Here is a 25587-nt window from a genome sequence, read left to right on the forward strand (position 1 = left end):
TTTAAATTCCGACAGGAATTGGTGCTTTCAGTGAATACTGGTCCACTTCAACCATTTTCAAACAGAACATTCCAAGCAGAAATGCATGCAATGGACATGTGGATTTGGGGACTTCGCAAAAGGCCATTTTTCCCAGCAAAACATAAAGCTGCACGTCTTGCTTGGGCCAAACAACACATAAAATGGACAGTAACTTACAGGAAGCGTGTAGTGTGGTCCCTTGAGTCTCGATTTTGCCTCTTTTTCAAATGATGCAAAGCGTCGAGAGAACCAAGAGCCCGATGGGACGTTAAACCGGCAGTGTGGCAGAGTATAGTTCAGGCCGGAGGTGACTCGTTTTTCGTATCATGATTTGGGCTCATCATTCAGGTTATCGTCAACGTGAACCAGGACGACCAGGACGTTTATTTTAGCATTCTCGGTGACCAAGTGTTGCCTTCCTTCCACATCTTCATGATGAGTATGTTGTGGACACTCTAGTCTTCCAAGATGACAACAGCTCTTTTCGTAGGGCTGCATGCATATAGGGAATGGACAAAATGTGAAAAACACCGTAAACAAACAACCTATTACCATGCCTATTACGCTGTAGGAAAACCGCTGGCATTCAAAACAGCTACCAGTCGTTTCTAAATGGACAAACAAAAGTCCCGTACGCTTTTCAAAGGAATCTTATACCATTCCTCCTGTCAAATAGTGTGAAGTTCAGGTAACTATTATGGAGGTGCATAGCGATCATGCACCCTTCGCTCCAAAGTAGACCACAAAGGCTGAGATTTGGTTATTGTAGTGCTCAGTGCAGATGCGACAAATCATCCTTGTGCTGATGTAACCAGTCCTGGGCGATATGACCTGTGTGAACAGAGAACCGGTTGTCTTGAAACACAATGTCACTACTGGGGAACAAACATTGTACCATGGGATAGACCTGATCATCCAAAATGGCCACATAATCCTAATCCTAGGCAGTAATTCGACCTTGCAGAGTAGCCATATGGCCCGTGGAATACCATGATATGGCTGACCAAATCGAATCGTCGCCAAATCCCCACCAAGTTTCACTCTCGGCACGTGCACTCGGCCAGATGTTGGGAACAGTGTGGAACGACTCTCATCCGACCAAATAACTTTCTCCCACTGCTCCACAGCTTAGATTTTATAGCTGTGGCATCATGTTTTCCTGTTATGGGCATTTGCTTCACACATTTTCGTCCGTGTTGTGACTTATCGGAAAACATTTTTTCCGATTTGGTTGTAGGCAAGCAAAAATAATGGAAACTGCCTCTTGAAACGCCGTAGACATGGCTATCTTGGTTATGGAAGCGCCCTCTATACGCAGTTCTCACAGTGTTTCTGTCCAACCACTGCACGTTTCTGGCTTGACGAACACTGTGGCACTTTATCACATCTGGATTGGCCAGCAAAATCGTCTGATATTAATACCATAGAAAATGTCTGGGATATTTGCAACAGTGGCTGAATGTAGAAATTAACATCCTCCCTACTTGGTAGCTTTATGGGATATAAGCGCTGTAACAAATGTCTGAAAAGGCCATGTGCAGAATCGCGGTTTGGGAGGATCTTGGTGTTCAGTTCCTATTTCAGCTACGAAGAAGAGGTAAAAAGTTTTCGGTTCAGCCCGGACCAGCGGCCATTTGTACAGCCATTCGAATATCTGTCTTCTCATGTCTATGTTACAGTGTATGAAACAAGGTTTGGACGACGAACCAGAGTTGGTGCCCGGACAGATTTTGCGGATCGATTAATTTCTTTTTCAGAAGATTTTAGTTGGGCTACAATTAAGTCTCAGCTAATGGCACCATTTGTGAGTTCACCATTCAGATTTTATGCCTAAAAACACGCAGGAAACACGCTTTCTGGGAGATTTTTGAAGGGCACAACTTCTATACTTTAAACTTGAACGAATCGGTTCAAAATTTGGAAGAAGGTAGATAAATGGATAAGTCAAAACGAAATTTTTATCCAGTAATATTAATTCATTGTCGAGATACAATGGCTTAAGGTCGAGCTAAATGTTGCAAGTAAAATTCGCTCTTGGATGAAGGGAATGCGTGGAAGCCGTTTAAAGTAATTCAAATAAATAAAAATGCATTATTACGATAAAATCGAAAACTAGCTTTCAATAATCTGGCTACATTCGGATTTTACCTGTAGTTTTTTCGGTATTTATTTACTTGCGTCATTTCTGTGTTTCAGACTTGTGTGAATTGGTTCAACTTTTGTAAAAAGGGAGACAAATGATTAAAATTAATGATCGTCTTGTTGTTTTGTGGAAGCTTTTTCCACTTCCATGATATATGCAACATGAATTGAAAGACAGTAGAAATACCTATACCGAATCAATTGTTGCCTAGTCAACAAAAATGTACATCCGTTACCCAGCTATGGCGATCTAATGTCAAAATTATGGTAGACTAACAGTTAGGAACCTTAATGAAAAATGCTCCATCATAGCACAAAAAAGGCGAATACGTCCTGGGCAGATTTACGGCTGTGAAAGAAGGGAACTAGCTTTTCGGCTTATCTGGCAGATTCAAAGACATTTAAATCAATGTATCTTGACATATTCGCGCTTTGTTAAGAGTTAACCCTGCTTCCTCAGCTCAGTGAACTCTCTCAGCTGCAAAGTGTTGCCACTCCTGCATCTTGAAATTTACGGGTTGAAGTCTCTGATCCTGTGCCTAAAATCCAGATGATTCGCCAGCCATCGTAAACAATATATATCATATGGCTGAAGAGCACACATATAATAGCTAAAAAAAATTTCCTGGAGGGAGGGGATAAAATTTCTTGGTGTTGGAATTGTTCCTGGAAGGGGGCGGGAGACTAAAACAATTTTTTTATTTGTGGGTGGTGGGGTTGGCTTTCCCCAGAGGGGACCATTTCTTCCTCGTACTGGTGAGGGATGTAAGAACAAATAGACAAATTTATGTGCTTCTGGAGAGTGGGATGCATTTACATTAGGAAGTATCAGAGAATGGGTGTATATCTATAACAGGAAGTATCTCAGAGTGGTGATGCATTTAAACACTCCTAATTAGTATTATGTCGATTATTGCTAACTGGGATAGCAGCCTAGCTCTAACTTTGATCTGACCTTAACGTAAAAGATAAGTGCTAAACGGATTTATCTGCTTCGGGAGTAGTTTCTAATCAGAACACGACCTCTCCGCAATGTTCAAATTGCGACTCTTCAAGCATGGAACACGCGCGCGAAGAGAGCGCAGGCGCGGAAATCACGCATGTACTATGATTTGCAGATAGATGGCACCATATTAAGACGCCCTCTGCCGAAAATCGCAGTGATTTAATAGCAGCCAATGCAGGGTTCCAGAAAGTGCTGAGCTGAAATCCCACATCCCTGTTGATGAGATTATCGGCACTACGGATATGTATTGATATTATGAGATTGTCGGCTGTATGGAAGAGTCCTCGGAAGATATGGCATAAGTGTGTTTTTCGACCATCTGCAAAACTGAGGAACCTCTTGGGTTCGGTTAACGATGATCTTGGCCTGAGGAAACGAGGTGTGTAGAAGATTTCTTGTCATTGTGGGGTAACATATACAGAGTGAAAAGTATTTAAACCGACAAACTCTGGGACGTTGTACGGGACATCAAAACAAATATTTTTCCCTAATGTCATTTTTTACTACGAAGAGTATTTAAACCGGCAGAGGAAGATTTCTCTGGCGGCAAATTAATTAAACCAACAAACACTTTTCCATTTTTTTATGACCAAGAGACTACACATTAACACAACCCAATTTCAATTACAGTAGATTTTCAAAAGTGCCCCCATTTACACGTAAACAAAGGTTACACTGTCGGATCATGTTCTGTCTGACACGGGCAAAACCCCCAGGAGTATCCTGAATTGTTCGTGCTGCTGCTACTATCCGGGCAACCAGATCCTCTTCTGATGCAACAGGGGTTGCGTACATAAGGTTGTGCATCTCTCCCACACAAAAAAGTTCAGAGGGGACATATCTTGGGATCGAGCAGGCCATGGTGCAGGACCGCCTCTGCCAATCTACGTGTCTGGGAACCGTCGGTCCATGAATCGACGCACACTACGACTGAAATGTGCCGGCGCCCCGACGTGTTGGAACATTGGAACAACATGCGTTGTCTTGTAGGGAGCGGGACTTCTTCCAGCAACTGGTTCTAGGCTCTAGGTTGTGGACACGCTGGAAGTGCGATGGACGTAACAATTGCTCTCGAAGGACTGTTCTTACATTCGTCTAATTCGTCCCCATGTTACGTGCAATTGCACGAGTGCTGATTGAAGGATCCCGCTCCACATGCTGCAAGACAGCTTCCTCAAATTGCAGCGTTCTTACCATACAATGGCGTCCCTGTCCAGGTAATCTGCTGAATGACCTGGTCTCACGCAGACGTTGGTAAACAGCAGCAAAGGTCGTATTATGCGGGATACGGCGATTAGGATATTGTTGTTGATAAACCCGCTGTGGTGCGCTACCATGGAGGTAGAATAAGTTTTTACCTCCTTGTGCGCTACGCATTACGCACCAACCATATCAGTGTAATCACTCCAGGTGTATCGCTCCTTTAGTAAACAGAGGCAATGCACTACTACACTGGTGGACAGCAGTTGCATACAACTGAAGATCGTAATACGGCCTCTAACAACTGAAGAGCGTAATACGGCCTCTACCGGTTTAAATAATCCTCATACGAAAAAATGACATTAGGGAAAAATATTTGTTTTATGTGCCCTACGACCTCCCAGAGTTTGTAGGTTTAAATACTTTTCACCCTGTATAGGCCAGATATGTCGCACAGTACTGAAATGCTGTGATGAACGTCAGTGTCATACAGGCCTACGTCAACCGGAAAAGTCGGCAATTGCAGAACACTAACTGAATACAGGACATCGCATGATTTATGAAAAGACGGAAGTTTTATCCCCGGCATCATCTTTCTGGGACTGCGTCATTAAGGAAGCAATACATATCCGTACAGCCGATAATCTCATCATCGGGGATGTGGGATTTCAACTGAGCACAGCCAGGAACCCAGCATTGGCTGTTATTAAATCACGACGAGTAAATTAAGATTTTTTTCGATAACAGACTCGTCATGACATTGGTCTAGGAATGTTTTTAGTGAGTGACGTCTGGCCACACAGTTAGTAAACAAAGCGTACAGCGCAAGCGCAGGGGGGCCGCTCTGCGATTTTCGGCAGAGGGCGTTTTGTACGGTGCCATCCACCTGCAAATCATAGCGCATGCGTAATTTCCGCGCCTGCGCTTTCATCGCACGCGTGTTCTATACGCAGGCGTCAACGTGCGGATACCGTCAGTCGCACCACCAAGGTTGAACCACCTGAATATGTCGGACAGTTGCTCCGAGGAAATATTGTGGAATTTGCACTACGTCATCCGGCGGCAAACCCGTAAAGACTATTTACTGTGTTCAACATTAGGATAAAGGGTTTCTGCAATAATCAATGCCAAGATGCTTTACACTAACTGATGCAGTCTGTTTAAGACACAGTATGAGGCAGGCACTACTAGTGTCTCTCACTTCTAATTACATTTAAACTCATCACAGGTCAGTATTTTTGTTTTGGTATTGTGTCACACGCTTAAACAATGACCAGCACACACAATCCTCACTGTAATCCAATGTAAACATTTAAACACTTGTCAGAAATATCATTTGTCACTAATCTGAGGGTCAAGCCACGGCAGTGGGGAGACGCAGCCGGTATGACACGACTCGTAGCTCAAGGCTCGGTCCAGACTCGACGCACTCCCAGACTCGACTAACTCACACTTCATTCACTTAGCGCTAGCAGCACTTGACAATCGGTTTTGCCTACCATCGACCTGTGCGAGGCAAAGATTAGATTTACTTTCATTCCAATTGATCCGTAGTGAGGACGTCCTCCAGGATGTAAAACATGTCAGAAAAACAATAATACATGACAAATATTTACAACCAAAACAAATAAGCTAATCTACCTTCCACAGGCCCCAAGTGGAATGATCGACATTTTTTAATGAATACTATATGAAAGGATCATTTTAGAACATTCATTTACTAAGATCACATTAATGCACTGGATTTTTATTTATAAGGTAATAAACATACAATAGAGCTACTACAATACTTATTTACAATGAACATATTACTGCACTGAAATGGTGCAGTGGTTAGATTGTACTTATATATATACAAAATCAGTTGATTCTACTGAGAAATTCATCAATGGAGTAGAAGGAGTTGGCCACAAATAAATCCTTTAGGATTTAGGAGAAAGTAATGTATTCAAGGGTGGTTAGCCATCTCAAAAGTAATGGGATACTTAGTAAATCACAGTTCGGATTTCAGAAATGCTGTTCCACTGAGACAGCAATATACAATTTCACTGTCCATAGTAAAATGTCACCAGTAGGAATATTCTGTGACTTATCCAAAGCATTTGATTGTGTGAACCATGACATTATGTTACAGAAATTACAATTCTCTGGTATAAATGGAACAGGATATGAGTGATTTAAGTCATATCTACAGAACAGGAAGCAAAAAGTCTCTTTATATGCTTCAAGTGATTCAAAGGAGTTTGCCACTTCATCTAACTGGGGTGAAATTACAGTAGGTGCTCCACAAGGTTCGATCATAGGTCCCCTCCTGTTCTTGATATATGTGAATGACCTCCCTTCTTATGTGAAACAAGATGCTGAACTGACACTGTTTGCTGATGATACAAGCATAATTATTAATCCAGTAAAAGAAAGTCCAATAGAAAATTATACAAATAAGGTCTTTGGAAAATTTATTAATTGGTTTTCTGCGAATGGGCTTGCTCTGAACTTTGAAAAAACACACTACATCCAATTTTATGCTGCCAAAAAGTATAATTCCTTCAATAAACATAACACATCAGAAGAAGTCAGTAGCCAGGATAGAGCATACTAAGTTTTTGGGTGTACATATAGATGAGAATCTTCATTGGAAAAGTCATATTTTGGATCTCCTAAAGTGACTAGGTTCAGCAACTTTTTCAATCAGAATAATCGCCAATTTTGAGGATGTAGAAATTAGTAAGCTAACATACTTTGCATACTTCCACTCTCTAATGTCATACAGAATAACATTCTGGAGCAACTCAACACTTAGGCAGAAGGTATTCACTGCTCAAAAGAAAGTAGTTAGAATAATGTGTGGGGTTCATAGCCACACATCTTGTAGGCATCTGTTTAAAAGGGTAGGAATTCTTACAACTGCTTCATAGTACATTTACTCAGTAATGAAATTTTTTCTCAACAACATGGACCAGTTTAAAATCAACAGCGACATTCATGATTACAATACCAGAAAAAAGAAAGACCTACACTATCCTTTACTTAACCTATATTTGGCACAGAAAGGGGTAAAATACGCTGCTATAAAACTTTCTGATAAATTACCAGATGAAATAAAATGTCTGACGGACAGCAGTAATAGTTTCAAAAGCAAATTGAAATCATACTTCCTTGACAACTCCTTTTATACCATAGATGAATTCTTGAATATGAGTAAATAAATCTGGAGATATAATATATGCATTTTGTGCCATTTAAGGGAATGGGATAGAAAATAGAAATACTTAGCTGTTACACTATAACGTAAAGAAAAACCTTGTTTCCTGTGCGTATTTCTTGTGCATTTGACACGTTCCACGTCATAACAGTTTTTCCATGCTATTGATCAATGGAACATGTAACTAACTAACTAACTCACTCTCTAACTCTCTTAAACTGAATTTCATTTGTTGTTAAGCTTTTTACAGCTTCTGGCAAGTTATTGAAAATGTGTGTTCCTGAATAATGCACATCTCTTTGTACAATACTAAGTGACTTTAAATCCTTGTGAAGATTATTCTTATTTCTAGTGTTGATTCCATGAACTGAGCTGTTGGTTTAAAAAAGTGATATATTTTTAATGACAAATTTCATTAAGGAATAAATACATTGGGAAGCAGTAGTTAGTATCCTTAGTTCCCTAAACAGGCCTCTGCAGGACGTTCTTGAGTTCATACCACATATAATTCTTATTGCGCATTTTTGTGCCTGGAAAACTTCAGCTTGGCTTGATGAATTATCCCAAAAAATAATACCATATCACATTATGGAGTGAAAGTAAGCATAGTATGCCAGCTTTTTCATTTTTATATCACCTATGTCTGACACAATTCGTATAACTAGTAGAGATTTGTTAAGACGCTTCAGTAGTTCTGTGGTGTTCTTCTCCCAGTTGAATTTATTATCGAGCTGTAATCCCAAAAATTTAACACTGTCCACTTCTTCTAGCTGCTTGTCATCATATGTTAGACATATAGTCGTGGGACACCCCTTACAAGTTCTGAACTGCATGTACTGTGTCTTTTCAAAGTTTAGTGACAAAGAATTGGCTAGGAACCAGTGATTCATGTCCACAAATATTTTATTAGCCTTATTTCTAAGACTACACTTGATTTGCTATTTATTGCAATGTTTTTATCATCAGCAAACAAAACAAAATCGGCTTCTGGTAATGTTACTGATGAAAGGTCATTGATATACACAAGAAATAGTAAGGGTCCTAAGATGGAATCTTGTGGGACCACACATGTAATTAGTTCCCAGTTGGATGATGTCTGATAGCTTAATACATATCTCTTTCCTAATAACACCCTTGGTTTATCATTGGGTAAGGGATGGCGGACCCCTTAAAGCATGCATCCTAAACTTTAATGATACTAATTGACAAATGCCATATTGGATGTGTGAGTTAACGAGCATTTTGCTCTCATTTAAGCATATGGCCGAAAGAGTCATACCTCAGGAATTGTGAAATGAACCCTTTGTCAAGGCCCGTGTGCTACACAAAGGGCGCAGATTCACCACACACCGTCAGGCGGCTTGCGGAGTATGGATGTAGATGTAGATGTAGATGAAACTCACAGGCGTCTATTGTCTATTGAGGCCTGAGCGGTGTAGTGTGCGAGTGAGACAGACGAGAACCTATGTCATAGGGAACCCCCAGTAGAAGGCTTTTGTGGCTAAGGAGATGTAGCAGTGTTAAATATGGCGGACCTAAGATCCGCCTTAAAGGGAAACATTTATGAAAAGTATTTAATTCTGTAGTAATGCAGGGAATCAAGCCACAGTAATTTTAATCTGCCATCCTCCATAAATTTTCATGGTGATCCCAATAAAACATGAATATTGATCATATCTGTAATAGTTTAGGATTTACTGTTAAAGTGAGATTAACAAGTTTTGTAACAAAGACCTGATTACTAAAATCTGATCGCTTTGGTCGATCTTAACGATCGACAGTTCATGTAGAAGCGCGTCATTAAAATGACACACGTTCTAAATGTCAACTCTGTAACTTTATTTATTTAAAAAATATAGTAAATTTAAATTATCAGTATTTTCAGTTAAGCATCAGATCATCATTTCTTCCACACAAAACACATTGAACGATGACAGCATGACACCTTATTGAATCATTAGGTAACAGAATATTCGTTGTAAAGTTTAGTGCTTAATAGTTACTTTTGTTCTTTATTTGTTTATCAGAAAGCACATTGGTGCAAGGCTACTGGCCGTGTCATTCAAAGTTAAGAAGGAAATTGTATTGGTTTTATCTAAAAGAATTTAACGTTTATTATGTATTATTGTTACTTTATTTAGAACGTGAAAGTGGTCAAGCTTTGATTATTTAAATATGTTAAAATGTAAAGTAATGTAGAATAAGCTGTAGCCAATCAGATGGGCGGCTTTAGGAAAAGGAACTGCGCTAGTCAGTTGAGCGAAGATGTTCGGCGCGCGGGAAACGTGGTCGGAGACGGGCAGAGGGCAGTTCTGGTCGAGACACCAAAGGGGATAGTTCGGATTGAGACGCGAAAGCGGACAGTTGGTCTTTAGGCAGATAGAAGGTGAAACGACATAGAAAATTTCGCGTTGTGAGATATCGCGGGACTTAGTCTCTGAGCGGTGAGCGGCCGCGCGCCTGTAGTGAACGTTTCGTGTAAATATCGAGGTGGGGTATTGTGTTTCGCGATGAGATTGTGAATGATCGAACTATGCCAAATGAATATGCGTTCGAGTTTAACAGTAACTTTAAATACGACCACTTTCGTTACTAGTTTGCTTTCTGAATGAACATCATTCTAACCAAATCGCAACTGCATGGCCTACATCATTTATGGGTCGGTAATTGAATTCCCGATATTATTATTAGTGTTATTATATGTTATGTTAACTTTGTATTTCGCACACTTGCCATCAGCCAGACAATTTAACCAAAGGGTCACAAGGGTCTAATTTAGGGCGTGTAATGCGACACGTGCGGTTCAACCCCTAGAAGAATTTGAGCCAAGACATTTCTACGAAGAGGAACCATATGTGAGCCCGAACATCTTTGGGATGTTAGCTCGCAGATGACATGATGGCATTTGTCAAGTTATACGACATGACATCATGTATCATGTTCCTTTATTCGGCATGATGCATTATACACTACTGGCCATTAAAATTGCTTCACCAAGAAGAAATGCAGATCATAAACGGGTATTCATTGGACAAATATATTATACTAGAACTGACATGTGATTACATTTTCACGCAATTTGGGTGCATAGACCCTGAGAAATCAGTACCCAGAACAACCACCTCTGGCCATAATAGCGGCCTTGATACACCCGGGCATTGAGTCAAACAGAGCGTGGATGGCGTGTAAAGGTACAGCTGCCCATGCAGCTTCAATACGATACCACAGTTCATCAAGAGTAGTAACTGGCGTATTGTGACGAGCCAGTTGCTCGGCCACCATTGACCAGACGAATTCAATTGGTGAGAAATCTGCAGAATGTGCTGGCCAGGGCAGCAGTCGAACATTTTCTGTATCCAGAAAGGCCTGTACAGGGCCTGCAACATGCGGTCGTGCATTATCCTGCTGAAATGTAGGATTCAAAATGGTTCAAATGGCTCTGAGCACTATGGGACTTAACATCTGTGGTCATCAGTCCCCTAGAACTTAGAACTACTCAAACCTAACTAACCTAAGGACATCACACACATCCATGCCCGAGGCAGGATTCGAACCTGTGACCGTAGCAGTCGCGCGCTTCCGGACTGAGCGCTTAGAACCGCTAGACCACCGCGGCCGGCCTGAAATGTAGAGTTTCGCAGGGATCGAATGAAGGGTAGACCTACGGTTCGTAACACATCTGAAATGTAACGTCCACTGTTCAAAGAGCCGTCAATGCGAACAAGAGGTGACCGAGACGTGTAACCAATGGCACCCCATACCATGACGCTGGGTGATGCGCCAGTATGGCAACGACGAATACACGCTTCCAATGTGCGTTCACCGCGATGTCGCCAAACACGGATGCTACCATCATCATGCTATAAACAGAACCAGGATTAATCCGCAAAAATGACGTTTAGCCACGGTGCATCCAGGCTCGTCGTTGAGTACACAATCGCCGGCGCTCCTGACTGTGATGCAGCGTCAAGGATAACCGCAGCCATGGTCTCCGAGCTGATAGCCCATGCTGCTGCAAACGTTGTCGAGCTGTTCGTGCAGATGGTTGTTGTCTTGCAAACGTCCCCATCTGTTGACTCAGGGATCGAGACGTGGCTGCACGATCCGTTACAGCCATGCAGATAAGATGCCTGTCATCTCGACTGCTAGTCATACGAGGCTGTTGGGATCCAGCACTGCGTTCCGTATTACCCTCCTGAATCCACCGATTCCATATTCTGCTAACAGACATTGGATCTCGACCAACGCGAGCAGCAATGTCGCGGTATGATAAACCGCAATCGCGGTAGGCTACAATCCGACCTTTATCAAAATTGGAAATGTGATGTTATGCATTTCACCTCCTTACACGAGGCATCACAACAACGTTTCACCAGCAACGCCGGTCAACTGCTGTCTGTGTATGAGAAATCGGTTAGAAGCTTTCCTCATGTCAGCACGTTGTAGGTATCGCCACCGGCGCCAACCTTGTGGGAATGCTCTGAAAAGCTAATCATTTGCATATCATGGCATCTTCTTCCTGTCGGTTAAATTTCGTGTCTGTAGCACGTCATCTTCGTGGTGTCGCAGTTTTAATGGCCAGTAATGTACTTTATTTGGCATGATGCACATTGGTACTAATAGTAACAATTTAAAAAGGGCGAATATGTCAAGATGTTTTGATTTAAATGTCTTTGGTGGTGTCAGATAAGTCGAAAAGCCAGTTCCCTTCTTTTACGTCCCTAATTCTGACCAAGACATATTCGCCTTGTTTGTCATACGACAGAAGCATTTTTCATTCTGGCCATTAACAAATGTCTTCTGATGGGCAAGTATACCCGAAGAAATCTGCGGAATTCCTTTCTCGCCAAATTGAAGCCATTGTCAAGGCTTGAGGCGGAGTGACATGATACTAGCGTGATGTCCCTTGGGATGGCAAACGTTTTGTGCAGTGGGCGTAATTACCTGTGGGATACAGCATATGAATGCCCTCTAGAACATGCGACTAACTGAGCTAGAGTTGGTACTCACGCTGGCCGTGATGACAGAGTCGGCGGCCGTGATGTCCCGGCTGGTGGAGCCGTAATAGAAGCGGCGCACTTCCCTGGCGGCGGCTGCGCGCTGCACAGGGGTGTCCAGTGGGATGTCGGGCCCCACGCGGTCCGCGAAGTGCGCGCTCAGGTCCGCCAGGGCTCGACCGGTCGACAGCTGGCCGCTCGTCGCCCCCAGCAGCGTCCACGGCAGCGACATCACTGCCCCAGAACAACAACAACACCACTCCTCAAGTCTCCACAGAACTCTGCTCCCTGTTCGTTAGTACACAGCCAGCCGGTACAAGTGTGGTACAACGAAGGTGGCGTGCGACAAACCTCAAATTGACCTGAAGTGTACCATACGAGGGGCGTTTGAAAAGTCCGTGCAAAGTCCGACAGATGGCACCACCGGCGCGTATCGAGGTCATGTTTAGTTAGTATCATCTTTGGAAAGAACGCACACCAAGTTTCAGCCATATTGGTCTATTTCTTTGTGTTTGGCATTCGTGTGAATCAAGGAAGTCGAGTGATTGTCAAAAAATGGAGGAATAAGTATTTCGTGTGGTGATTAAATATTACTTTATGAAAGGCAAAACGCTTCAGGAGACTAAAGAGAAGCTTGATTTATTAGTGGCCAACTCCTTCTACTCAATTGATGAATTTCTTAGTAAAACCAACTGATTTGTATATAAGTACAACATAACTTCTGCACAATTTCAGTGCAGTAATGTGTTCACTGAAAATTTGTGTGTGTGTGTGTGTGTGTGTGTGTGTGTGTGTGTGTGTGGTTGTGTGTAAGTATAATCTAACTTCTGCACCATTTCAGTGCAGTAATGTGTTCATTATAAATAAGTATTACAGTAGTTGTATTACATGTTTATTACCTTATAAATAAATAAAAAACTTTTTTATTTTAAATTCAGTGCATTAGTATTTGTAAAATGACTCTTAGTGTTCATTAAAAAATGACGATCATTCCACTTGGGACCTGTGGAATGGTACATTAGCTTATTTGTTTTAGTTGTAAATATTTGTCATGTATTGTTGTTTTTCTGACATGTTCCACATCCTGGAGGACCTCCTCACTACGGATCAATTGGAATGAAAGTAAATCTAATCTAATCTAATCTAATCTTGATAAATATTACGGTGACTCAGCACCTTCAATCAGAACAGTTTATAAGTAGTTTCAAAATTTTCAAAGTGGCCACAAGTGATGCTGAACGTTCTGGACGCACTGTGCAGTTTACAACTCCAGAAATCTGATAAAATCCATTATATGGTGAGGGATGACAGAAGAGTTAAGGTGTGTGAGATTGCTAGTGTTGTGGGCATCTCGAATGAATGGGTACATAATATTTTGCACAAACATTTGGACATGAGAAACCTATCTGCAAGATGGGTTCCGTGATTGCTCACTCTTGACCAAAAACGGATTCGTATGAGGTGTTGCAAGGATGGTTTGCAGCTGTTCCAGAAGAATCTGCAGGACTTCAAGTGCCGTTTCGTCACTGTGGATGAAACATGGATGCATCACTATACCCCTGAGACCAAAGAACAATATGAACAATGGGTTACCAAAGGAGAGTCTACACCAAAAAAGGCGAAGACCATTCCTTCGGCTGGAAAGGTTATGGCGACTGTCTTTTGGGATTCGCAGGGGATAATCCTCATTGAATACCTGGAAAGGTGTAAAACAATTACAGGTGCATATTACTCATCGTTATAGGACCGTTTGAAAACCGAGCTGCAAGGAAAAAGCCGGCGATTGGACCGCAAAAAAGTTCTTTTCCATCACGACAATGCATCAGCACACACCTTAGCAGTTGTGGTCGCAAAATTAATGGAAATAGGATTCCAACTCGTTTCACATCCCCCCTATTCTCCAGACTTGGCTCCCTCGGACTACTATTTGTTCTCCTATTTGAAGAAATGGTTGGTGGGACAAAGATCTTATTCAAACGAGGAGGTGATTGCAGCAACTAATAGCTATTTTGCAGACTTGGACAATTCCTATTATTCGGAAAGCATCAACAAATTAGAACAGCGTTGGACGAAGTGTATAAGTTTAAAAGGAGACTACGTTGAAAAATAAACAAGGTCTACCCCAAACAAGTAAGTAGTTTTTATTTTTGCATGGACTTTTCAAACGCCCCTCATATTCATGGATATGCAAGTGATTAGCGTTTCAGTGCAACAGCACGGAGTAGGTAGACGCAACTCCATCTACACTGCCTGACACAAAAAATGGAGCACCCAGAAGGGGAGGAGGAATCAGATTGAAACTTCACGGATTTAGAGGGTATGTGATGTTATTTCAGTCATTCCAACATCGAATCAGATTTGCAAAGAAGTTACCAGTGGGAGCTCACTTATCAGTGTGACTTTGGACCCTCTCTGACCTGGATGAAGATAGTGATTCTGTTGGGAAAGGTCTCATAAAGCCGTCATAAATTCCCCTGAGGCACACTGGCCCACAATTGTAGTAAGTGGTCCCTGGTAACAGGGGTACTGGCACTGAGACAGAGTTAACGTCTTAGCTGGTCTCACAGAAGTTCTATTGGTGACAGATCTGGGGATCTTGCTCACCACTGGAGTACCTGAACATTACATAGGCAGTTCATCTCCATCAATCTGTACAATGTGTGGGCGAGCATTGCCCTGTTGAAAAATAGCACCACAATACTGTCACACGAGCAGTAACATATGAGGACGCAGGATTTCTGTGATGTACCGTTGTGGCATCTCAGTTCCCTTAATCATTATCAAATGTCACCTGACGTAACACCCAATGCTTCCCCACACCATGGCGCCACAAGGAACAGTACTGCACCTTTCCAAAACATTGGAGGAATGGGACCTTTCCCCAGACTGCCACCAAACTCGCCAAAGATGGTCATCTGTAGTAGTGCAGAGCTGCGATTCACCACTGAACACAGTGCAGCCCCATTCATCAGCAGTCCATGCTTCCCAGTCACAGCACTCCTACAAACGCAGCTGCTGGTGTTAACGCCAACCCTCACACGGGACTATAATTACCTAGTACAGCAGCTGCTACCCTCCAACAAGTGGCGCAGAATGCTGCAGGCAGTCCATTACTTGTCCTCAGATGGCCGTGCAGATGTGAAGGGGTTACAATGTGCTCGGTGCACAATACAGCGATCCTCCATTGTGGTGGTCAGATGTGATCGACTGGAAACTTGACGACTAGCATGCCTGCACTTTCGTGCTCATGCTGCCAAAATTGGGCCACTGTCACAGCTGAATGCATTACAAATCTGTATATTGCACGATGTGACCAGCCAGCCAAAAGGAGATCCACAGTGAAGCCTCTTTCAAACTTGTCAGGTGCTGATAACACAGTATCAAACGAATATGCGGCATCTCTGTGTCCTTTATAGCGATCACTCAACGTTTGAAACTGTTCACGTTGGTTATATACCCTATCTGGCTTGGTAACAACACTAAAAACAACAATACTTACGAAAACTGGTGGGTGTTCTACCTGCAAGTGAGTATCAGAGTATTGAAACCATAATCATTTACACCATCCAGTGGCATAATCCCCAAGTTTAGCCAGCAAATATACTATTGTGCACTTTTTGTAGGACGGTTAGTAGCTGAAGTTAGCGTGTTAGTTGCTGGTAGTCCAAGGTATTTTATTGTATTAGTTAACTGCATAGGATGGTCATGAATGGTAAGGTAAAAGTCATGAAGATGGAAGGTGTAGTTGGTTCATTCTACACACATCAAAAAAAGTTTTGCATCACCCACCTTCCCAGAATTCCTGGGGACAGACGTTTACTGTGGATATTGTATCACAGACAGAGTTCCTTTGACTGTTCAGAGATGTCACTAAACCTGCCAAAAAATGTAAATAACCACGCATGAGCAGCGCCTATTACACGACAGCCAATCAGTTCCAGTCATTCCACCAGGAAGGAGGTACACTGCTCGTGTTGTCTACAGTTCAACCATGCCTAGATGGTCAATACTGCGGTTCGATCCGGTCCACACTGTCACTTTGTGCCACTAAGAGCTCTCAACAACGGAAGTGTCCAGGCGCCTCAGGGTGAACCAAAGCGATGTTGTTCGGATATGGAGGAGATACAGAGAGACAGGAACTGTCGATAACATGCCTCGCCCAGGCCGCCCAAGGGCTACTACTGCATTGGATGACCGCTACCTGCGGATTATAGCTCGGATTAACCATGACAGCAATGCCACCATGTTGAATAATGCTTTTCGTGCAGCCACAGGACGTCGTGTTACGATCCAAACTGTGCGCAACAGGCTGCATGATGCGCAACTTCACTCCCAACGCCCATGAGGAGGTCCATCTTTGCAACCACGATATCTTGCAGCGCGGTACAGATGGGCCCAACAACATGCCGAATGGACCGCTCAGGATTGGCATCATGTTCTCTTTCCGATGATTGTCGCATATGCCTCCAACCAGACAATCGTCGGAGACGTATTTGCAGGCAACCTGGTCAGGCTGAACGCTTTAGACACACTGTTCAGCGAGTGAAGCAAGGTGGAGGTTCCCTGTTGATTTGGGGTAGCATTATGTGGGGCCGACGTACGCCGCTGCTGGCCATGGAAGGCGCCATAATGGCTGTACGATACGTGAATGCCATCCTCCGACCGATAGTGCAACTATATCGGCAGCGTAATGGCGAGACATTCGTCTTCATGGACGACAATTCGCGTCCCAATCGTACACGTCTTGCAAATGACTTCCTTCAGGATAACAACATCGCTCGACCAGAGTGGCCAGCATGTTCTCCAGGCATGAACCGTATCCAACATGCCTGGAATACATTGAAAAGGGCTGCTTATGGACGACGTGACCCACAACCACTCTAAAGGATCTACGCCGAATCGCCGTTGAGGAGTGGGACAATCTGGACCAACAGTGCCTTGATGAGCTTGTGGATAGTATGCCACGACGAATACAGGCATGCATCAGTGCAAGAGGACATGCTACTGGGTATTAGAGGTACCGGTGTGTGCAACAATCTGGATCACCACCTCTGAAGGTCTCACTGTATGGTGGTACAACATGCAATGTGTGGTTTTCATGAGCAATAGAAAGGGCGGAAATGATGTTTCTGTTTATCTCTATTTCAGTTTATTGTACAGGTTCCGGAACTCTCGGAACTGAGGTGATGCAAAACTTTTTTTGATGTGTGTTTAATTATTGCCTGGGTTTTGGATGGGTTGATCTTGAGGAGCCATTGGTTGCACCAGGAGGTAAAATGATTGAGGTGAATTTGGAGAGTTCTTTGGGATTTCTGCAGCGTAGAATTAGTAATGAATCTTTGTTGTTATTATGGTCTTCAGTCCAAAGACTGGTTTAATGCAGCTCTCTGTGCTACTATATCCTGCGCAAACCTCTTCATCTCCGAGTAACTACTGCAACCTACATCCTCCTGAACCTGCTTACTGTGGTCATATCTTGGTCTCCCTCTACGATTTTTACCCCCCTACTTCCCTTCAGTACTCAACTGGTGCTCCCTTGATGTCTCAGGATATGTCCTATCAATAGATCCCTTCTTTTAGTCAGGTTGTGCCACAAAATTCTAAGCTCCTCGAAAATGTTCAGTACTTTCCCATTAAATGAAACAATAATTTCACTGTTACCAGTCACCGTTTTATTTATTTCCACGACGCGTTTCGAAGGTTTAAACTTCCATCATCGGGTGGATTTACATTAGTTAGTATTACGTTTGTGTGTGTGTTGTGTTACGATTTTTGGAGGAACTTGTGGCACTGCCTAGTGGAGAAACAAGACACTATTTCAGAATATGGTTTAGGATTATTTTGACAAAAATTAAACTGATATATAATGGTAAACATTAAATAGGTAAACTAGAGTACCTCCAGTGGTCACAGGTTCCTTTTGCTGTCGTAACACATCCCATGTATACTGCCACATTTGTGAACAAATATGGCGTCTGGAATCAGCTGGGTGCAAGGTTCTTATAGCAGAAGAGAAGACATAATCGCAAAGTGTAAAGAATATACATCGTAACAACATTATTAGAGAATAATGGTTTAAAGCATTTGGAGGTATTTGTTTTGAGGCGTCGAATATGTGTGTGTACTTCAGGTGGTATATAAATTCAGTTTTGACAAGTTAAAACAGCTAAACATTCGTACTCGTTTATACAATCTGGTGAAATGTTAAAATGGCTTAAACTTCATACTTGTTAATAACAACTAGGTAACAGTGAAATTGTTGTTTCATTTAATGTCAGTAACAGTCACGGTAAAGCCTAACCTAAAAATGTTCGCATTTAAACTTTCCCATTAGTTCCCATATAATATTCAGCATTCTTCTGTAGCATCACATTTCAAAAGCTTATATTTTCTTTGTGTGTAAACTGCTTATCGTCAATGCTTCACTTCCATACAGGGCTACACTCCACACAAACATTTTCAGAAAAGACTTCCTGGTACTTAAATCTATATTTGATGTTGACAAATTTCTCTTCTTCAGAAACACTAGTCTTGCCATTATCAGTTTCCATTTCTTATCCGCTCTGTTTCGGCCATCATCAGTTATTTTGCAATCCAAATAGCAAAATTTGTCTACTACGTTAATTGTCTCATTTCCTAATTAATTCCCTCAGCATCACCTGACTTAATTCGAGTAGATTCCATTATCCTTGTTTTGCTTTTGTTGATGTTCATCTTATATCCTCCTTTCAAGACATTGTCCATTCCGTTCAACTGCTCTTCCAAGTCCTTTGCTTTCTCAGAGAGAGTTACTCTTATGACTGTCGTCTGGTTTCTGTACAAGTTGTAAATAGCCTTTCGCTCCCTGTATTTTGCCCCTACTACCCTCAGAATTTCAAAGAGAGTATTCGAGTCAACACTGCCAAAAGCTTTCTCTACAAATACTATAAACGTAGGTTTCCTTAACCTACCTTCTGTGAGAACTCATAGGGTCAGTATTGCCTCGCTTGTTCCTAAATTTCTCCGGAATCCAAACTGATCTTCCCCGAGGTTGGCTTCTACCAATTTTTCCATTCGTCTGTAAAGAATTCGTGTTAGTATTTTTGAACCATGATTTACTAAACTAACAGTTCAGTAATATTCACACCTATCAGTGCCTGCTTTCTTTGGAATTGGAATCATTATACTTTTTTTGAAATCTGAGGGCATTTCGCCTGTTTCCCACATCTTGCTCACCAGATGGAAGAGTTTAGCATGGCTGGCTCTCCCAAGGATATCAGTAGTTCTAATGGAATGTCGTTTACTCCCGTGGCCTTGTTTCGACTTAGATCTTTAAGTGCCCTGTCAAATTCTTCTTGCAGTAATATCTGCACATATTTAAAATTGAAGTCCTTCGTTGCAATTTTTTATCTGTATGGGGTGGTTAATCTCAGGAACTACTGTAGGAATTTTGATATGGTCTTCACTTATGGATAGACTAATTCATGAGGGTTTTTGTATATAATTTATAATTATAGCGATAAGTGTGTTATTATGTTTTGTTGTCTGTTACATTTTTAATTGGCTTTTGGAGTAATATGTCGTGGAAGTGATGGGAGCTGTAAGCTGGTGAGCTGCAGAGGAAGCGGTATCTGGTGGGAAAAACATTAAAGGGAACAGCTACTGCAACCCCAGTGGACTCCGAAGCTTGATCAGAATCTGCACATTTATACATATCTTCTGTCTCTACATATTAATAAATATATATTTTCTCTGTATGTGGAAGTTAACCTCAAAATCTATCGTAGTGGTTTTCACTAACAGATAAACTGATTCACGAGGAGGGTTTGTATACATAATGTATTACCAGTACACCACAAAAGTCGTCTGGCGATAGATACTTAATGCTATCCGTTTGAAGCCCGGATATCGGTATAAACCCGTCCAGGAGACAGCAGCGTCACCTGGCGAGGAATGATTGCGTCAGACACACACATGTTGCAGTAGTGTCAGTGAGCGTTCAGTCCGTGTGTAGAATGGGGAAGGTGCGCGTTATATCTCAGTTCGACCAAGGGTAGATTTTGGTGGCCCGGGAGTCTCAGCACTAGCATTTCGGAGACTACTACCTGTCTGGTGTTCAAGGAGTGCTGTGGTGTGTGTGTGGCGAAACCGAGGTGAAACAACGCCCAGACGTCGTGGGGTTGGGCAGCCACCCCTCCTTACATATGTCGGACGATGTAAGCTGGGCAGACTGGTAAAACAGGACAGGTTACGATCTGTGATGGAACTAACATCAGATTTTAATGCTGGACAGAGTACAGGTGTCTTTGAACACACATTACACCGAACACTCTTAATGATGGACTTCCGCTGCCAATGGTCCACGCATGTGTCAATGTTAACACCACGGCATTGGCAGCTATGTCTGAAATGGGCACGTGACCATAGGCACTGGACGTTGGCGCAGTGGTAGAGCGTAGCATGGTCTGATGAATCCCGATACCTTATTCATCATGCCGATGGGAGGGCGTGAATCTGTCGTCTTCCACGGGAACAGCTCCTCGACCCCTGTACTGCAAGACAGAGACAAGCTGGTGGTGGCTCCATTATACTCCGGGAAACATTGACGTAAGCATCCACGGGTCCAGAGGAGCTAGTGCAAGGTGCCATGACGACCAAGGAGTATCGTACACCCCTTCATGACGATCATGTTTCCCGACGGCTGTGGCATTTTTCAGCAAGATAATGAACCATGTCACAAGGCCAGGAGTGTGATGGAGTGGTGAGTTCAGCTGATGTGCTGATTCCTCGACTCGCCAGATCTAAAACTGATCGAACACAAATGGGATGTGACTGAACGTGGCGTCAGAGCTCATCGCCCCCTCCTTGGAATTTACGGTAATTAGGTGACTAGTGTGTGCAGATGTGGCGCCAACTCCCTCCAGCGGCCGAGCGGTTCTAGGCGCTTCAGTCCGGAACTGCGCTGCTACTACGGTCGCAGGTTCGAGTCCTGCCTTGGGCATGGCTGTGTGTTATGCCCTTAGGTTAGTTAGGTTTAAGTAGTTCTAAGTTCCAGGGGACTGATGACCTCAGATGTTAAGTCCAATAGTGCTTACAGCCATTTGGACCATTTCAACCAACTCCCTCCAGTGACCTACCAAGGCCTCATTGCTTCCACGCCACGAGACGTCGCCTGGTGTTATCCGTGGAAGATGTGGCCATACCGGCTATTAGTTAGGTGGTCATTATGTTCTGGCTGATCAGTGTACAGTATATGCAGCTGCCCTACTAAAAACTACAACTCAGCGCTGTTGAAAACCCTTCAGGCCTGCTCTCAAACGGCGTTGCATCTTGAGGAGCAGAGTAGCAGGCCCAACTCACCGCGTGTGATGAAGAGGCACTCAACACTGGTGGAGCCGATTAGGAGCGGCACCTGCGAGAAGTTGCCGCGCTCCTGCAGGACGGTGGGAGAGTCGGTGAGGAAGGCGCCCTCCACGTCGGGCTCTATGGCTGGCGTGAAGGCGCACGTGAAGACGCGGCCTGCGTCCTGCAAGCAACACCGCGGCATGACTTTCGGTAGTGCTCACTGAGGCCGAGGCTGTCAGCTGTCCTTAGCATAAACTATAAATACCTATGGAATGAACATTCGGATGTGCAGATCTACAATTCTCTCTGCAACATCTCGTGCAGCTGAAGTCACGTAATTTTGGGTCAGCGCACTTTAGCTCGTATAGCATCTAGCGTGTTTTGAGTGTTATTATTTCGCTGCTATAGATATACGAGGGTCACTCCAAAAGAAATGCACACTATTTTTGTAAAAATACAGTTTTCATTCTGCATGTGTGAAAGTTTTACAATGCGTAGATACATACATCCCGCTTGTTTTCAAACTTAGTTCAACTTGTTCCCGTGAGTGGCGCCGTCACAACATGTCTTCAAGATGGCTGCTACACTGGACGTTCGTCAGAAGCAACGTGCTGTCATAGAATTCATGTGCTATGTAAACGAGACAGTGGGAAACATCCACAAGAGGTTGAAAAAGGTGTATGGAGATGCTGCTGTCGATCGCAGTACAGTTAGTCGGTGGGCAAGCAGGTTACGTGATGAAAGCGGGCACGGCAATATTGAGGATTGTCCCCGCAGCGGCAGGCCTCGTACTGCACACACTCCACACAATCACAGTGAACGAATTGTCACTCTACGTTGGGATAGGGGAAGGACGTGTTTGCAGAATACTGAAAGTGTTGGCGTTAAAAAAGGTTTGTGCCAGGTGGGTTCCCAGGATGTTGACAGTGGCTCACAAAGAAACAAGAAAAACGGTACGCAGCGAACTTTTGGAACACTAAGAGAATGTTGGAGATGAATTCCTTGGAATAATTGTGACAGGTGATGAAACATGGCTCCATCATTTTTCACCAGAGACGAAGAGGCAATCAATGCAGTGGCATCATGCAAATTCACCCAAGGAAAAAAAAAATTCAAAACCACACCTTCTGCTGGAAAAGATATGGCAACGGTGTTTTTCGATTCCGAAGGACTCTTGCTTGTGGACATCATACCAAGTGGAACCACCATAAATTCTGATGCGCATGTGACGACACTCAAGAAACTTCAAGCTGAACTGAGTCGTGTTCGACCACATCAGCAAAAGCAGGATGTTTTGTTGTTGCACGACAATGCAAGGACACATGTCAGTCAAAAAACCATGAAAGCGATCACAAAACTCGGATGGACAACACTGAAACACCTGCCTTACAGTCCTGACCTGGCTCCATGTCACTATCATCTCTTTGGGAAACTGAAAGACTCTCTTCGTGGAACAAGGTTTAAGGATGATGATTCCCTTGTGCACGCTGCCAAACAGTGGCTCCAACAGGTTGGTCCAGAATTTTACCGTGCGGGTATAGATGCGGTGGTTCCAAGATGGCGTAAGGCAGTTGAGAGGGATGGAAATTATGTGGAGAAATGAAAATATTGTTCCTAAAGGATGTATCTACACGCTGTAAAACTTTCAAACATGTAGAATAAAAGACGGATTTAAGAAAAAAATAGTGTGCATTTCTTTTGGAGTGACCCTCGTATCACCTTCAGAAGTATCGTGAAACTGTGTACATATATCTTAACAATTTGATGCCAGGAACTGAAGTTGGCTTAAAGATGTGAAGAGCAATGGTATTGTACTTTTTCGACATAGTACCACAGCTCAGAGTCCACTTTTTTTACGTTTTTTCTGCAACGGAATAAGAACTGACAGCAAACAATATTTTTTTACGTTTTCTGTTGCATTTGCATATTGTCGAGTCTTTGTTCTAATTAATTACGTTACAGTGGCACTGTAGACGGCGCTGAGGTGTCACGAAAAAACAACTCATTTGTAACTATGAAATAGTTTCAGTAAATACGGCAAGCCATTTGCAACACCTTCTGTGTATTATTGTTACATTATTATTGTCAGTTTTTCTTTATTTACCCTTTTTACAGACAAGCAAAATATCTAAAACATTTATTCGCATTGTCATCACAAAAGTAAAATCATACCACGGAACAAGGAGTATACAGAATGGAAACTCGGTTGCAATCTATGCATCTGTCTACCATAACTTAGGTGGATCAAGAAGAGGATGAGCTTAACAATGCAGCCACGGCAGCAGCAGCTTCTGCTTCATCCAAGGGTATTTTCATTTCATCAGTCCGCTGTAACGTGTCTTCAGATTTACTCGAAACTTTTAGCATTTCATTGAGAGGTGCTGCCAATAATGCTAGACTGTGCACAAAACGTCGACAGAAGTTTTTCAGCCCCAAGAAACGATGTAATTCTGTTATTGTAGTGGACTTGGGGAACGGAGAAATAGTTTCTACTCTGTCCTGAGGTAACAGAATTCCTCGTTCATTGATATGGTATATTAAGAATTTTACATCCATTGATTCAAAGACATATTTTTGTGGTTTAGTGATTAATCCATATTCTTGTGCCGGATACTCTGTGTCATTGGACGACATTGCAAGTGGTCATCAATGTAGACGTAACAAAACTCTAAATCTCTAGTTACTTAATCCGTGATGTGCTAGAAAGTATGGGTGGCGTTGCGTAGTCCGAATGTCATTCGCCCAAATTCCTGAAATCCGAAAGACGTGCCAACAGCAGTTTTGGATACATCTTCCGATGCAGTTTTGTGTATGGTAAGAAGCACAGAGAGCAGTTTTGTCCTTGTACAAGGTGGCAAATGATTATAATATGACAATATCTAAAGGTCAAACAAAGATAATCGCGTTCCATGATAAGGAGCAAAAGTAATAATTGATGACAAACCGCTAGAACAAGTAAATATTCTTAAATAACTGACATGTGAGATCTCAAATGCTATACAAAATGATCAGAAATACAAATTGCAAAAATTCCAGCAGTTGCACTCTGCTCAAAAAAGTTAGGAAAGAGACAGTACTAAAATTTTATAATGTGGTGGCAGTACCATTTCTAACGTGGTTGTCATTGACGTGGACTCTAAGCGCCAGTCAAAGGAGGAGGATTGAAGCAGCAGACATGAAACTCCTAACGCCTCTAGCTGATTACAAACCCATAGATTACATAAAACATAGCGAAATAAGAAAGGAACTGGGTGTCGAAGTCATACTACAGAAAACAGAGGAGTACAGAAAGAAATGGCATGAAGTCATTTAAAGGACTTCAGAAGAACGAATACCTAAATTAATGTACAAGCATATACCTGAAGGGAAAAGAAATGTTGGGTGTCCTAAGAAGAGATGGAAAGATAAGCTGCAGTCCGTCGAAATTGGAACAGACAAGGATGCCTAAAAAAACTGGATAGGATGCTGATGATGATGAGTACGGACACGGTCGATCGTGGAGAAAACAGTCTTACCAAGAATGTGTTTAGCAAAGTCTTCTATATGTGGCACAGGATAACGATCATGTACCGTTCTGTCGTTAAGCTGACGATAGCACCACATGGGTGCCACCCATTATTCTTATTAGGAGAATATGGACTGGAGAGGCCCATCTGTTACTTGAAGGGCGACAGATCCCTTGTGATAACGTAAAA

The 25587-nt window shown here is 42.7% G+C and overlaps 1 protein-coding gene across 1 annotated transcript in view; it reads right to left on the reverse strand.

Annotated features, from left to right (window-relative positions):
* The window catches only part of LOC126162810 (esterase FE4-like), a 312964-nt gene that overhangs the window by 52237 nt on the left and 235140 nt on the right, over positions 1 to 25587 (reverse strand). Inside the window, exons 7-8 of the mRNA XM_049919555.1 lie at positions 21908 to 22073; positions 12582 to 12802 (exon numbers count right to left, since the gene is read on the reverse strand). Of these exons, the coding sequence (XP_049775512.1) occupies positions 12582 to 12802; positions 21908 to 22073 (387 nt within the window). The remainder of the gene's footprint in view (positions 1 to 12581; positions 12803 to 21907; positions 22074 to 25587) is intronic.

Source organism: Schistocerca cancellata, chromosome 2 (genome assembly GCF_023864275.1).
Source record: "Schistocerca cancellata isolate TAMUIC-IGC-003103 chromosome 2, iqSchCanc2.1, whole genome shotgun sequence".
Taxonomy (NCBI): Eukaryota; Metazoa; Arthropoda; class Insecta; order Orthoptera; family Acrididae; genus Schistocerca; species Schistocerca cancellata.